Here is a 15278-nt window from a genome sequence, read left to right as displayed (position 1 = left end):
TCCACCCAGCCTGACCTCCAGCTCCCTGCAACGCCCCATGTCTGACCACCACGCTGTGACACCCCAATACCCCCGTATCCAGCCTCTGCCAACCAACGGCATCCCCAAAATACCCTGTACTTGTTTGGGTGAGCTTCTGCCACCCCACTGTAGCTTGATCACCCACCTGATGGCACCCAAAATCCCCACAGCTGGGGGGTAGCCAGGGGTGACCCTGTCTGTGCTGCTGGGGAGATGCTATGCTAGCAGCCCCCAGGGTTCTGTGCCCTTGTTGCTAGGGGTTCTGGGTGTCCTGGCCCTCGGGGTCACCTCGGGGTGGGTGTCCACGGTCCAGTGTTGTCACAGTGACAGTGGGCACAGGGCCAGGCCCACTGGGCTGCCAGCAGCGAACAGAGGGGAGGCTGGGCTGCTGAGGGCCCCAACATGGCAGGGGAGTGCCCGCGGCCCCGGGGTGCGGGAGTGCACAGGCACACAGGTGAGCACACACACAGAGGTACAGGCACACACACACAAACCACAAACACACAGGTACAGGCACACACACACAAGACACCACAAACACACAGGTACAGGCGCACATACACAAACCACAAACACACAGGTACAGGCACACACACACAAGACACCACAAACACACAGGTACAGGCGCACATACACAAACCACAAACACACAGGTACAGGCACACACACACACACACACACGCACACACACACACACACACACTCCCTCTGCCGGCAGCAACGTCCCGGCATGCAGCCACACACACAAACACATGGACACACAGCGACAGACTCAGATACACAGACTCACAGAGACAAACCCATGGACAGACACAGAGATGGACAGACATATGGACATATAGACTGACAGACACACAGAGACTCACAGAGATTCACAGACACACACACAAACTCACAGATACTCAGACTCACAGATACACACAGACTCACACATACAGAGACTGACACAGAGGCAGAGGTGTACAGGCACATTCTGGTGGTACAGGTGCACACATCCACACCCTCCCCCAGTGCACATGTGGCTGCGGGGCTGTGGGCAGGGGTTCCCCTGGCAGGGAGGAGACCCCAGGGAGGGTTGTAGGCTGTGGGAATACCCCAAACAAGGTTTTGGGGCAGGGCTCTGGGGAAGTGGGTTTACACCCCAGACAGGGCCATGGGACAGAGGAGAAGGGGCAGGGTTATACCCCCAGGTCTGTGGAACAATGAGAATACTCAACACCAGGGCATGAGGTAGGGGAGATAAGCCACGTAGGAGTGGGAGGTAGGAGGGAGGGATACCTCTAGGTAGGGATATGGGACAGGGACGATACTCCAAGTAGGGCTGTAGGGCAGGGGAAGAGTAGGATACTTGAAGCAGGTGTATGGGGTGGGAGCCATTGGGGCAGAGCTGGGGTGGGACAGGGCAGTGAAACACTGCAGCCCCCAACCCTGCAATCAGAGCCCCACACGCGGCGTCCCCACTTTGTCATCCCAAATTGCCCAAAGTACAGGCTGTGTCCAGTGTCGTGCCGGCCTGGGGCAGCTGCTGCCGCCTGACTCACGATGGAAGAAGGGGCAAATCACTGGGGTTTCAGGGTGCCAGCCACCCCCGGCAGGACACATTCTTGTGGTGAGCAAACCAGCTCACTGGTGTTTACCGAGGAGCTGAGCAGGGCCGGCGTCTTTGGGGGATTCCTGGGAACATCCCCATCCCAACTGTGGCATCTCGCTGCCCGGTGCAGTCCCTCTGCACTGCAGCACAGCTAGGGAGGGATGAAGAGTATCCAAGTCCCTCAGAATGGGTAATACACTCAGAAAGTGTAATAGCTGCAAGAACTCAGTAGTGACACAGGGACAGGTTTGCTCTACTGTGGTGCTGAGACCCCAAACAAATGTCAGACCCAAAGGTCAAGGAAGCATCACCAGTTTGGTGGCCCCAAAGGAAGGACAGCTGCGCTGACCAGGGGGACACCTACTGTAGCATCCCCCATCCATGCACCCGGCACCCGGCAGCACCCCGGGGGTGCGCAGGAGGTGACGGCAGAAACCGCCCCGGGCGCTGCGGGGCCGCGTCCCACTCACGTGCGCGGCGGGGTTGGGGTGTTCCCCGCCGCTGCGGTCGGGAGTGCCGGCGCTTTTTCCCCCGAGGGAGCGGGGCCGGGGCGGTAAATGCCGCCTTGGCTGCTTATATTTCAGGCGCGGGGCTGCTGGCTCTGCCCCGGCCAGGGCACACAGGCAGCCCATTGTTGGAGCCCCTTCGGCGCGGCGGGAGCAGGTGAGGCAGCTCCGAGCATCAATGGCAGCTCTGTCTGCCGTCGGGGCGGGGAGGGGGCTGAGGCACACGGGGGCTGGGGATGGCAGGGGACACGGACCTGCGGGATGTGACAGGGGGCTAGTGGCTCACAGGGGATGCTAGATCATGTCTGGGGCATTCCCACCCCGAGAGCTCTGATCGTCTATCCCAGGGCTTTGCCGTCCTCCGAGCATCGCCAGTGGGGCCACCCCCATTGCATCGCCATGACCCCCTTCCTGATCCATCATCTCCCCATCCCTTCGCCAACCACCTTGGCAGCGCTTAGGGGTGTTTTCCGTGATGGGAGCCACTTGTTGCTCAGAAACTGAACAGAGTTTTGACTTTCAGAGCGACTTCAGGCCGAAGGTCCCTTCTCTTGCCGCAGGGACCCCGCAGGTCCCGGCGGGCGGCTCCCCTCCCGATAAGACTTTGCTTCCTATAGCGAGAAACAACCTGACTATGCATATTTGAGTCAGTTGGAGGTGTTTATGTTGGGCAAGGATGTTTTTTGGGAACATTCAGTTTCTGGGGCTGTCGGTAACTAATCCTCGGCCTCCGGCGGGAGAGGCTGCCCCACTCCTCACAGGCTGAGCAGGAGGGTCTGGGCAGTGCCTCGATTGGCAGATGTGAAGCCAGAGATCCCGCTGGATCATCGTTTGCTGGCAAGTCTCGTCTACCTTTTCAGGACCTTGAGGTAGCCGGGTTGGTGGGTCCATGTGTGGGTCCTGGGGGATGAGGGGCTCTCGGCTCAGTGGTGTGGGGTATGTGAGGTGGGACTGTCACCCGTGTCCTGGGTAGGGATGTCCCCAAGCCCTTTTTGGCCGGAGATTCATGCCCCAAGCCCTCCCTCTGCAGAGTGTCCTCCACAGGTTCTACTGTGCACCCAGCAGTGCCTAGCATTGTGGTGACACTGCATTTAATATCACCTCCCTGCCTGAGAATGGCCTCACTGCCCAGCCGAGGGGCTGCAGTGTGTCCCCATGCTGGTGAACGCAGGACAAGTGTCAGAAGGTGTTTCCTGATGGATATGCCAGGACAGGAGCTCTGCCCTCACCATCCCTCTTAACGGTGTAACAGGGATGGGAACCCAGCCTCCTGCATGTCCTTCAAATCTCACTGGATTTGGGGCAGGGCATCCACACCTGTCTGGGTGCTGGGGCAGGTGCTGGGTGGTGAAGGCTCAGCATGGGTTAAGTGTGTTGAGCAGCCTGTTTTGGGGTGGAGCAGCTTCCTGCTGAGCAAGTGGGCTGTGGTCCCACCGGGACCTGTGCCATGGCTCTTTGCAGGTGAAACTGGGGAAAATCTGAGACTGGTGTCCTGCAGGATGCACTGGGAATGAGCACTGGGACAGGGCTGTGGGGCTGGTGTCCATGTGGGGCTGGTGTCCATAGGATGGTTGTCCTGGATGGCATGTCCTGAGGTGCTTGGTGATCCCACCTTTGCTACACCACCATCCTCAGGCTCCAAGGCCTCTGGGGTTGGCTGCTGCTCCTCCACGCTGAGCAGGTGTCTGTTGGTCCTGCTGTCCGGCAGTGCTGGGGACACGGGGCTGGCAGAGCTGTCCGAGTGGGTGTGTCACTGGGGAATGTGGGGAAGGGCACAGGGGCTGCCCCTGCATGGCAGCTGCCAGGTGGGATATATGTCACGTTCTAGCATTAATTACAGTAATTGGCTGTCAGAGGCCATGCTGGCGCCTACTCTGCCTCCGAGGGGGAGTATGAGCAGCTCAAGCTTTGATGCTCCGCGTTCAGGGGAGTCCCAGTTTCCCACCTTGCCGTTTGTCCCCATGTGCATGTGGAGACACGGCCCCTACGAGCCACACACACACGTGGGCGTGTGCCTCTCTCCAACCCCAAATAATGTGATGGTTACAGCAGCCGGTTGGGAGGCGAAAGCCTCAGGCAGAGTCTGGCCCCGGAGGGGATGCTCTGGAGATTAAAGATTGTAGATTAAAGGGAGCCCTTGACCACAAGGCTGTGGCCGCAGGGTGGACACACAGGTATGTGAGCAATGTGGGCATTCCAGCACGACAGAGGGACAGAGCCTGGGCAGCTCCAGCACAAGTAAAGCAGGCTGGACCCTGACCATCCCCTTAGCCTGGGGTCTGCTGTGAGACATGGGTGTCCCCAGCCATCCTCCTGGCACCGCAGTGCATGGGCCTCCAGGCTTGTCCCACCACACTGGGACACGATGCCCAGGGACATCCTGGCATGAGCAGTAGCAGCTCCAGAGTCACACCAAGCAATAAGCACAAATAGTTGGATTGTGATAATAACCCCAGTGCTCGGGAAAACTAAGATTATCTCAGTGCCTCTTATCTTTTCCAGAGGGCCAGGATTAAGCTAGGGTGATGAAATAGTGCAATGTCCGTCTGTCTGTCTATCTGTGCCGTCTGTCTGGTGTCGTGGTGCGCCTGTGCAGGGGTTAAAGGGAGCAGGGATGGGGCCTGTGTGAGAGTCATGGATTAAAGGAGGGCAGGTCAGCATCAGTATGGCATCAGTGCCGGCACTGGTATTGGCATCAGCACTGGAATCAGTGGGTATGGCACTGGGACAGCTTGAGGCCACATCTGCCCCTCACAGCCTCAACCCACGCAACCTCACCACGCAGGCAGAGGGACAAGGGCAGAGCCGGGACTGAGGGTGACTGTGTGAACCCTGGCTTGGCACGGGAGCACAGGTGAGCCGGGTTTGGGGTCTGCCCCCCTGTTGCCCCAGGCAGTGCCATCTCTCCTTCGTGGGGAACTAGCAGCCGCTCCAACCGGTTTGTGGGTCTGGGCGGTGACACCTCCTGCCCGAGGCCTAATGGAGGGCTGGGAAGTGCTGGTACGGACGCCAAGGAGCAAACAAGAGCCGCTTGTGTCTTGCTGGGCACGGAGCCCAGCAGCCAGAGGGGACAATGTGCTGCTCCCCCGGCATGGGGCCATGGGGGGCCAGAGGCTGGGCTGATGTTGGAGCAGTCACCATGAGCTGGAGGGAAATGGAGGCATGAAGGCATGAGGGGACCCCATCCAAGTGGTGGAGCAGAGGATTCTGGCAGTGATGGCAGAGATGTTCTAGTGCCTGGACACCGGCCCTTCCCCATTAGCATCCCAAGCTGATTCCCAGTGCTGCCCCGGACATGTCCTGCCTGCCCTCAGCAATGGGATGCACTCCTGAACCTGGGTGGCCTGATCCCGGTCCCCTGCGTGGACCTCCTGCGTCCTCCTCCGTGGGAGCAACTGGGATATTAAGTGTCATCGCTGCAGGGAGAAATACAAGTGGAAGAATCCCGGGAAACTGGTTCTACCCCTCCGTCCGGTGCCGGCGGCAGGCCGGCGGCTGCGGCGGCGCTCCTCCCTCGGCAAAGGCATATAATGCCTGCCGTGGTCCCGGCAGCCGGCACTGCGCGGCGGGAGGCGGGCAGGGGAGCAGGCAGCGAGCGATGGCCTCCATGGGGATGCAGGTGCTGGGCATCGCCCTCTCCGTCATCGGCTGGCTGGCCTCCATTCTCTGCTGTGCGCTGCCCATGTGGCGAGAGACGGCCTTCGTCGGGAACAACATCGTGGTGGCACAGATCATCTGGGAAGGACTGTGGATGAGCTGCGTGGTGCAGAGCACGGGGCAGATGCAGTGCAAGGTGTACGACTCGCTGCTGGCCCTGCCGCAGGATCTGCAAGCCGCCCGTGCCATGGTAGTGGTGGCCATCGTCCTGGCCATCCTGGGCACCCTGCTGGCCGTCACTGGTGGCAAGTGCACCAATTGTGTGGAGGACGACACTGCCAAAGCCAAGGTCATGATCCTCTCCGGCATCATCTTCATCGTCGCCGGTATCCTCATCCTCATCCCTATCTCTTGGTCAGCCAACAGCATCATCCAGGACTTCTACAACCCTCTGGTCTCTGACTCGCAGAAGCGGGACTTGGGCTCATCCCTCTACGTGGGCTGGGCGGCCTCAGTGCTCCTGCTGCTGGGGGGAGGGATCCTGTGCTGCACCTGCCCCCCCCGCGGAGAGAAGCCCTACTCCGCCAAGTTCACGGCTGCTCGCTCGCTGCCAGCCAGCAACTACGTGTAGGAGCCGCCGCGCCTGCCTGGACCCCCCGGCGCTCCGGGGCGCGGGACACGCAACCTCCCCGGCTGGGCTGGGACTGGCCGGGCGCCGGGGCGGAGGGAGGGCAGACAGAGCCGCCTTTGTTCCACCGGGACTGAAGCCGGTTCTTTAATCTCGGCTGAGACAGATGACAAGGAGATCCTGTCCTGGCTGCCAGCGGTGAGGGTCCTGCTCCCCCCGGAGCATCCAGCTGAGGCATCTTCTCCGAGACATCAGCTGATCTGCTCCTCGAGCGCTTCCTGGCTCCCGGTATCGGGGTATGCCATGTGGTGACAAAGCTCCAAGGAGCCCGTCCCACGGGCGGCACAGGGCTCTCTTTCCCCGCGTGAAGCTCCCCAGGACGTGTCTTGTCCCTCGGGGTGGGTGGCGGTGTCGGTGCTGGTAGGGACAGCGAATCTGTCCCACGTGGTCACAGGGACGAGGTGGCTCTGCAAACCCTGGCAGGATCTTGAGGGGTGACAGCGGCTCTCACCTGCTTGTTCCCTAAGTTTTGACTTTGACCTATTTTCGGGGCTCGGAGCAGCCGTACAGAGTGTGATTTCTCGCGGCAGCTCCCCAGGGCGGGGGCATCATTATCCTGGGAGTGGGAAGGCAGCGGCCGGGCTGGGAAAACCAGTCAGGGAGGCGGGACCGGAGCGGGGCTGTGCCCCCGCACGGTGGGGGGCGACTCCCGCACCCGACCCCATCCATCGCCTCGGAGGGGGGTGCCGGGGGCCGGGAGTCCGGGAGTCTCACGGTAGCCCTGGCTGTGCTGCCGTCCCTCCCTGTGTCCAGCCTTCCCGCATTAAACGGCAGCTGCTCAGACCCCGCTGTGCCTCGTGTTCTTTACCCTCTTCAACACCCGCCTCGGTGGTGGGACAGCCCGATGTCCCTGTGCCCTGGACTCCCGTCCACCTGAGAGATCACCAAAATCAGTTTTTCGGAGCCTCTCGAGATCCCCGCCGCCTGTCCCAGCCCTGGCATCACTAGCCGTTCCCCCTCCCGGGCCGCCCCGGGAGTGACAGCGGCTGCTTCCACTGCACAAAGCCTTGGCGGCATCGGTTTCCACGCTTGTCCCACGCCTGACCCGCCGCGATCTTCCCACCCGAGCAGGAAGAAGCTGGCGGGCGCCGGCCGAGGCGGGTCGGGGCGTGCTGGCCCCGGGGCCACCCCACAGCCCCCGCTGGGAGCGGCCCGGGGCCGGCGTGGGCAGCGCCGGCTGTTTTGCCTATCTTGCTTCCGGCACGGCAAGTGCTCCTCTGGCTTGGGAACATCCTTCCTTCCCACCTCGGGATTTGTGGGGACGAGAGGTGACTCCGCCTGCCTCTGGGTGTCTCATCTGGATCTGAGGGCTGGAGGGCTCCCCAGTCCCTTCACTGGGCACGGGAGTGGTGAAAAATACGCCTGTAATCCCGTGGTGCTTGTGGTCAGGTGGGAATGTGAGCACAACGCCCTGGGGATCCATGGAGCCACCACTTGGCGGTCATACACCCTGTCTTGGGTGTCTCGTGTGGCTCAGGTCCCGCTGGCGAAGGATGCCTGGGATGGCTCCAACCATCCCGGCCCCTGCCTGCCTGGAGGACGGCGGGAAGGGCTGTGATTTTGGCCCAAAAGGTCTTTCATGGCCCAGGGGATGCACAGTCCCAGTGCTGGATGTCCATCAGGTTCCTGAGGGACAAAAGGTGCTGGGTGAGGAGTGGGGATACAACGGGAGAGGAGAGGCTGGAGAAACCGAAACTAGGACAGGGGAAATGACGATGAAACCTCTTGCAAGAGCCGCAGGGGTGTGCCAGGCACAACCGATACCTGCTGAGCTTGGGGTCATAAAACCCCGGCTGGTCCCAGCTGCCAAGCATGGCACAGGCACCTGTGGGTGAACTCTGCTCCATGAGGGGCTGAGCTGGATTTGGGCTGAGCCAGGGCCACAGCAGTCACATATGACCACGGTGGAGCTGCTGGTGTGCTCAGCATGTGTCCCTGTACCAGCCACTCCTCTCCCAGGGATTCTACTGTGGTGACCCTATAGCCCCTCAGCAGGGTTTGCCCTCTTGGGGCTGCTCCCGAGGCTGCTCCAGGATATCACAGAAGGTGCTGAGCCCCAGACCTGGGATCATGGCAGAGCTGAGCTCTGACCCATTTCCAGTTTTTCCTGGAGAGGAGATCCTGGGTCTTAAGGGCACTGTGGCATGGCTGTGAGGGTGAAGGCAAACCTGGAGAGGCAGTGCTGAGTGGTATGGGCGCCTGCCTTCCCTGTCCATGCCCCTGGCACGAGGCTTGTGGCCAAAGAGACTGAGCACCTGTGGTGGAGTGGGACGTGGGGTGGGCACTGGGAGATGGCCACCAGGGCAGGACATGGGGTGAGCGTGGGGGATTTGAACTCTGGAGCACTGGGGGATGGGCACAGTGAGCCCCCATCCTGCTCCCCAAAAGCCATCCCTTCCCTGACACTAGCCATGTCTTGGGAAGGGGTGAAGGCAGAGGTTGCACTGTGCTGTGGGGACAGTGTAGGGGCCAGTGTGACACATGGGGTTCCTGCACCTTGGCCTGCTTGGGGCCTGGATCCTCAGTGCCACATGGGTCCCCATCCTGTCCTGCAGCACTGCCCCATGCCACTCATGTCCCCATGTCGCTCATGTCCCCATGCTGTCCTGCAGCTGTTCCCACCCTGGTGGGGAGCAGGATATACCCAGATGAAGCCATACTGTCCCTGACTATGGGCTGTACCTGTGACACCCATGCCTGTCCCCGCAGGAGCTGTTGATGGCAATGATGACGATGCAGACGGGAGGACTGATGATGGCCGCACTGGGCTGGCTGGGCTCCATCCTCACCTGTGCCCTGCCCATGTGGAAGGTGACTGCCTTCATCGGCTCCAACATCGTGGTGGCCCAGGTGTTCTGGGAAGGGCTGTGGATGAACTGTGTCTACGAGAGCACGGGGCAGATGCAGTGCAAGGCCTACGACTCCCTGCTGGAGCTCACCTCTGACCTGCAAGCTGCTCGTGCCCTGGTGGTCACCTCCATCTTCGTGGCCTTCCTTGCCTTTTTCATCGCCCTCTCAGGAGCTGACTGCACCCGCTGCGTGGATGACAACAGCACCAAGACCAGGATCTCTGCGGTGGCAGGTGTCATCTTCATCATGGCCAGCATCATGCTGCTCATCCCTGTCTCCTGGTCTGCCAACAGCATTGTCAGCAACTTCTACAACCCCATGGTGCCTGAGGCCCTCAAGAGAGAGCTAGGGGCTGCCCTCTACATTGGCTGGGCTTCCAGTGCCCTGCAGCTCTTCGGTGGGGGTGTCCTGTGCTGCTCAGGATCCCAATCCCAGCAGGACCCCTACCCCAAGAAGTATAGGGCAGTGAAAACCTGCGGCCCAATGGGCTATGCCATGAAGGACTATGTGTGAGCCACTGTGCCTAGGTGCCAGCCCAAGGCAGAGCACCACTGTCCCTGTCCTGCATCTCCATACCACACCCTTGTCCCTGCACTGCCTCCTCCTGCCCATTCCCACTCTGGCTGACCCCCAGCACGGTCCCCCTATGTGCCTTTCCCCAGGGCAGGGACTATAAACATCCTGGTGCCACCAAGGCTGCCTGGGCTCATTTTGAACAGCGCGGTGTGGGGAGGATGGCGATGCGTCCTGGGGGTGCTGTGCCCGGCCAGCTGCTATGTTCCAGCACCTGGAATATCCCCATCTTCCCATGGGGATCAGCAGTAGCCAGCCAGGGTACTCCTGACATTCCCTGCAGCAGGAAACTGAGGCAGGGAGAGGATGCTGAGAGCTAAGAGAGGCACGGGGGATGGGGGGACACCAGGTGCTCTGAGCCCCCATGGACTGGAAGGGGAGCCCAGAGAAAGGCTGAATCTCCCCTCACAGGCTCCTGGCCACTCACCCAGGAGGATGCACATTTCCATTGCTCTGGGAACACACAGACAGCAGGGACAGGAGTTTATTGAAGAGGCCAGTGCAGGGCTGGGGACAGCCAGAACCCCCAGCTGCCCAGGAGACAGTGTTGGAGACAAATGGGGAGGGAGCAGTAGGACAGCTGCTGATGGGTACAGGGACCCCAAAACACGGGCAACAAAACAGAAGGGTGACAAGAACCATGGAGAGGGCAAGTGTGGAAGATATGGGATGCCCTGGGTGAAGGACAGACACATCCATTGCCTCACACTGAGAAACAGCTCCTGAGGGGAAGGATGCAACCTGTTCTCCAGGAACATGGGAACAGGATGAGCAGGAACAGGTCTGAGGGAAGGGAAAAATGAAAAAAACAACCCCAAAATATTCCAGCAAGAAATTTGGGTAAAAAACTTCCCAAGGGAGCAGTGGAGGAAGAATTGTGGAGGCAGCCTAGCAAGGGGCTGGGGGAACAGGCTGGGCAGGCAGTGTTGGGTGGGGAGCACTCACTACCTCCCCAAATCCCTTCCAAACTCACTTCCCCTCCCAGACCATTAAATACAAAGCTGTAGGAAAATGAGAGATTCAAGCAGCTGTTATGGGATGAAAGGTAGATATGGTGTAAGCCTGTCCAGCTGGGAGCCACCTTGGCCTTGCTGCTTTGACTCTGGATGTGGAGGGTCCTGCACCTCAGGGCTGGGTCAGTCCCTAGGGAGGATGAAGTATAGGAGGCCACGGGACACAGTGGTGGGAACCCACCTCCAACAGTCGCCAGGTAAAGACTCTGGGGGTGGGAGATGAAGAAGGATCCAGATTTTGACCATGAGTGCTGAGATGGGTGAGGTGGGGAGAATACATCTCAGACTGGATGTGCCTCAGAACAGCCATGTGAGTCTGTGAGATGTCATGGTGAGTGCTGAGGTGTTGGGGTCAATACCGGAATGTCAGAGCTGAAGGTGATGCCCAGGTGACCCTGGTGAATCCTGGAGACCCTTCTCGTGCAGAGGAGCAGACAAGGGCCCCAAGCCCTGACCTTGGTGAGAAGGAACCAAGGAAGGGAATGGGGAAATTCCCTTCAAATACTGTCACCTCCAGCAGCTGCCCTGCCGCAGGACGGGGTCACTGGGCTCAGTTTTATAAGGGGTCAAGTGCTCATGCCCCCTCCAGAGCCATGCTAGCTCTCAGCCTTCCTCGAGGAGAGGGACAGGGCACTTCTGGTAGATGTAGACCACCCCGGAGATGTAGCCGTTGCTCTGGGTGCTCTCCTCCTCGGTGACGGCCCTTTCCCAGTATTCCACCTCCTGGGCCAGCAGCTTCTGCCAGGCTCCGCTCCGCTCCAGCTGCCCCAGCGCCGCCTCCAACTCCGCCTTGTACCGCAGGTTCGAGGGGTTGCTCCTCGTCGTCAGGCACAGGAAGCCGCCTGCGGGACAGGAGACAGGTAACACTGACACAGGGTGTCCCTCTCTGGGGACGGCATCCCTCGGAAAGGGTGGAGACATAGAGAAGCACCGACAGTCTGCCAGGAGTCAGCGGGCAAGGGACAGGCAGGGCAGGGGACAGGCACAGAGAGGGCATGGACAGGGCAGTGGGCAGGGGATAAAAAGGACAGCAGGCAGAGGTGGGCAGGACAGGGGGCCAGCGGGTAGGGAATGGGCGGGATGTCGCGGCTGAGTACAGGCTGTCACACACCACCACTGTTACTGCCACCTCCTACCTTGTCCCGCCTCCCAGACCTGGCGGTGGGCAGGGTCATGGACCCCGTGCCATCGCCCGTCCCTGGCAATAGGGACAAGGCCACGTCCCAGTTGTGCCATGGGTCCAGTGTTCAGCGGGGGACCCACATCCACCGGGGCTCGGTGTCCCCCCCCACTACCCCGGGGTCCCGGCGCGGGGGGGGGAAATATGCCCCCCCCCCTTACCCGGCTTGGTGACCCGCAGGAGCTCCGGCAGCACCGTGCTCGGCACCTGCCCCTCGCCCAGGGCCCCGACCAGTGTCACGGCGTCGTAGTGCTCTGCGAGAACACGGGGTGTCACCGGGGGGACCCTCCGAGGCTCCCCCCGCCCGATGCCGGCCCGTCACCCGCGGGACAGGCGGGTGTCACCGCGGGGTTCCCGGGGGTCCGCCCCCTCCCGTTACCTGCGGGCGCGGGCAGTGGATCCCTGCCAAGGACGCAGAGCCGCAGCTCCTGGTAGAGCCCGGTGCTCCGTGCCCGCTCCAGCATCCCCGCGCTGCCGTCCACGCCGTGCAGGCAGCGGAACCCGCGCCGGTGGAGCTGCAGGGACAGAGGCACCGTCACCCCCGCCCCGTCCCATCCCGTTACCGCCGGCCCTCCCCGCCCCGCCGGTACCTCTCGCGCCACGAGCCCGGTGCCACAGGCCACGTCGAGCAGCCGCGCCTCCGCGTGCGGCGAGGGGAAGGCGAAGGCGAGCGAGGCGGCGGCGAGATGCGGTGCCCGGTACTCCAGAGCTGCCACATCCTGCGGGGACACGGCGGTCAGCGGGGACAGCCGCGGTCCCCCGGCACTCCCGTTCCCGCTGTGTCCCCGGTACCTGCTCGTAGCGGGCGGCCCAGCCGTCGTAAAGCCGTAGCCGTTCGGGCAGCGCCGAGCCCCGGTGCACCGCGGCCACCCGGTCTCGGACGGCCTCCGGCAGCCCCATCACACTACGGCTCGGTACCGTCCGGTACCGCCTGGGCCAATCAACCCACACCGGGCCCCACCCCCGCACCCATTGATCCGGGGGCTCCGCCCCGGCCACGCCCCCAAAGCCCATTGGCTTTGCCTCCCGCTCGCGACTCGCCCCCAGCGTCTCATTGGCTTCTCGGCCCGCCCAGGACACGCCCTCAACGCGCGTTTCCCCAATGACCCCGCCCATGACATGCCCCATAAAATACACGACCTGGCCCCGGCCACGCCCCCGAGCTCCATTGGCCGCCGGTGCTGCCCCTCGGGGCGTTGGGAGCAGCCAAGCGCGCCGGGAAGGGATGGAAAAGGACCAGGTGTCCTGAGACTTAACCAGATGTCTGCGGGGTGATCAAGTGCCCCAAGGGGGTGTCAAGTGCCCTGGGGGGATGACCAAGTCCAGGAACGGTGACATCAAATACCCTGGGGGCGTGACACCGAATCCTCACGGGGGGTGGCACCAGGAGCCCAGGGCTACCACTGTCTCCCAGCAGTGTCCGCTGCTCCTGCTGCTCTGACCGCTAGGGGTCAGTTCCCATTGCGTCACTCATGTCCCAGGCATGGGGACAGGGCCCTGGACAGGTCACCTCCTGCCTAGCCCCTGGGCCCAGCCACACACGGCCCCAGTGCTGTTCTGTCACCTCCATCCTGCATACGCATCTCCTTCCTCCACTCCGACCGTCACCCAGCGCGGCCACCACCCGAGCCCTCCGTGTCCCACTGTGTGTGGCAGTGACAGCCCGGGACTGCCCCGGGGAGGAGGCCACCCATCACCGGGGCAGCTCCTCCTTGTCCTGATCTGCCCATCCCGCCCCCTCGGGGCGGGGGTCATTCTGCGCTGACCCGTGGGAACAGAGGACAGGAGCGGGCAGTGGCTGGGAAGGAGGAGGCACATCCTGGCTCCTGCGAGGAGCAGGGAGCTGGAATTGACGATCCCGATGTCTGGCATCAATCCCTATCGGGTCCCTTCCAGCTCGAGGTGTGCCATGAGTGTATAACCTACGTGAAGTTCGGCTTTTGCTCAGAGCAAGAAACCCCCGAGAACCAGCGCGATGCAGAGAGGGGCAGGTGTCACCTCCAGGCCACAGTTTTCTGGAATGCCTGATCCAGGTGCCCAACATTTGTTCCGTATCCAGCTTCCTTATCTCTCGAAGATAGCGGTATCTCGAGAGGTCACTGAGGGAGTCTCTCGCTAAACCAACTTTTGGTGTCGCAGCGAGGACGAGGGACACGCTCTGGGACAAGCCACAGCTGTGCCCACCGCCTCTGTCTGTTTCCAGCAGTGAAACAGCCGCTAATTAGTGACGGATTCATCAGCTAATTAATGACGGGAAGAAAATGCGGTGTCCTGACAGAGCTGGTGGCTGCCCCGAGGCCGCGGTGGTGGCCTCGTCACCTGTTCTGTGGTCCCCGTGTCCTCCTGCTTGTCTTCTCTTCCTTCCCTGGGGACCTGCCCGCTGTCACACCGGGGCCAGCCCCGCGGCCGGGCAGTGCTCCTCCGGACCCTCGAGAGGGAGCCCTCCACCCGCGGGAAGGACCCCGGACTCGGGCCCGGGGACGCGCTCGGAGAATTGCTGATGGAGTGGCCGAGGACAGTGCGGGGCTGGGGGGCGGCCAGGGCTCGGCCCCGTGACAGCAGGGACGTTCCACCCACCTGAGGACGCAGGGATGGCTCCCGGGCGGCCTCTGCGGGGGCTGCAGCCCTGGGACAGCTCCTGCCACTGTTCATGGGCGATTCGTCCCCTTTGCTGCCATCAGTGTGGGCCCAATCCTGCCCCTCGTGCTGAGGGCTGTGGCCTCCAGCAAGGGCTCTCACAGCCTCGTCATGATTCCCATCATTTATTGAACCTTCCTTTACAAACCAGGATGCACCACCAACACCCCCTGTCCCTGCTCTGCTGGCCCCAGGGGCCACTGGGCCTTGCCTTCTGCAGCTGTGACTCACACAGAACCAGTCCCAAATTTACTGTCACTTTCCCAAGCACCCCATTCCCGCGGCTGGCTGGCTTTATCACAGCACAGCTGTGCAAACATCTGCACCCCGTGCCACCACCACGGCTGTGACCCGGCATGACCCAGCTGGGCTCTGCACCAGACCTGCTGCCAGTGTTGGATGCCCTGGGCTGTCCCTGCTGAGGGCGGGGGACAGAGGTGACAGCAGGTTGTGGCAGGTTGGAGTGTCCCATGGCTGGTGCCGGTGTGAGGCTGGACTTTGTCCTGACACGTGGCCTGGTGCTGGCGGGCTCCCACTGGGTCACAGGACGTTCCTCTCTGATGGTGCAGTTCCTCAGGGCGCTGTCCTTGTCCCCTGCCTGGGGACAGGGGTCTGTCTGTAC

At 61.9% G+C, this 15278-nt stretch overlaps 3 protein-coding genes across 4 annotated transcripts; 2 read left to right on the top strand and 1 right to left on the bottom strand.

The window, feature by feature from the left end:
* The first annotated feature begins 2131 nt into the window (after positions 1–2131).
* LOC106856251 (claudin-4-like) lies at positions 2132–6346 on the top strand. Of its 2 annotated transcripts, XM_088177117.1 has the most exons (3): positions 2132–2275; positions 3333–3339; positions 5715–6346. In XM_088177117.1, the coding sequence occupies exon 3, from the start codon at positions 5717–5719 to the stop codon at positions 6344–6346; it is 630 nt and encodes a 209-aa protein (XP_088033243.1). In that variant the 5' UTR covers positions 2132–2275; positions 3333–3339; positions 5715–5716. The 2 variants fall into 2 exon arrangements, with proteins under 2 accessions (XP_088033243.1, XP_014736958.2); XM_014881472.2 differs by lacking the exons at positions 2132–2275; positions 3333–3339 and having other exon boundaries at positions 5553–6346.
* A 2518-nt stretch (positions 6347–8864) lies between these two features.
* On the top strand, positions 8865–9947 carry LOC106856250 (claudin-4-like). Its single transcript, XM_014881471.2, has one exon. It carries the CDS (start codon positions 9122–9124, stop codon positions 9764–9766), a length of 645 nt encoding a protein of 214 aa, XP_014736957.1. The 5' UTR covers positions 8865–9121; the 3' UTR covers positions 9767–9947.
* A 349-nt stretch (positions 9948–10296) lies between these two features.
* METTL27 (methyltransferase like 27) lies at positions 10297–13026 on the bottom strand. The gene is made up of 5 exons (XM_014881457.2): positions 12812–13026; positions 12610–12738; positions 12399–12534; positions 12181–12273; positions 10297–11681 (listed from the first exon to the last, which is right to left on the bottom strand). Exons 1-5 carry the CDS (start codon positions 12917–12919, stop codon positions 11443–11445), a joined length of 705 nt encoding a protein of 234 aa, XP_014736943.2. The 5' UTR covers positions 12920–13026; the 3' UTR covers positions 10297–11442.
* Between the last annotated feature and the right edge of the window lie 2252 nt (positions 13027–15278).

The sequence above is a fragment of the Sturnus vulgaris genome, chromosome 21, assembly GCF_052056855.1.
Source record: "Sturnus vulgaris isolate bStuVul1 chromosome 21, bStuVul1.hap1, whole genome shotgun sequence".
NCBI classification, from domain to species: Eukaryota; Metazoa; Chordata; class Aves; order Passeriformes; family Sturnidae; genus Sturnus; species Sturnus vulgaris.
The sequence above is the reverse complement of the archived record's forward strand: the minus strand, read 5'-3'. Positions and strand labels throughout refer to the sequence as shown.

Bases quoted from the DNA above. Each gene is read 5' to 3' on its own strand.
- METTL27 (XM_014881457.2), bottom strand. From the start codon at position 12,919: ATGGGGCTGCCGGAGGCCGTCCGAGACCGGGTGGCCGCGGTGCACCGG. The intron at 12,739-12,811 runs GTACCGGGGACA...GTGTCCCCGCAG, and splicing joins GGGCCGCCCGCTACGAGCAG to GATGTGGCAGCTCTGGAGTA. The intron at 12,274-12,398 runs GTAACGGGAGGG...GTGTTCTCGCAG, and splicing joins TCCACTGCCCGCGCCCGCAG to AGCACTACGACGCCGTGACA.
- LOC106856250 (XM_014881471.2), top strand. From the start codon at position 9,122: ATGGCAATGATGACGATGCAGACGGGAGGACTGATGATGGCCGCACTG.
- LOC106856251 (XM_088177117.1), top strand. From the start codon at position 5,717: ATGGCCTCCATGGGGATGCAGGTGCTGGGCATCGCCCTCTCCGTCATC.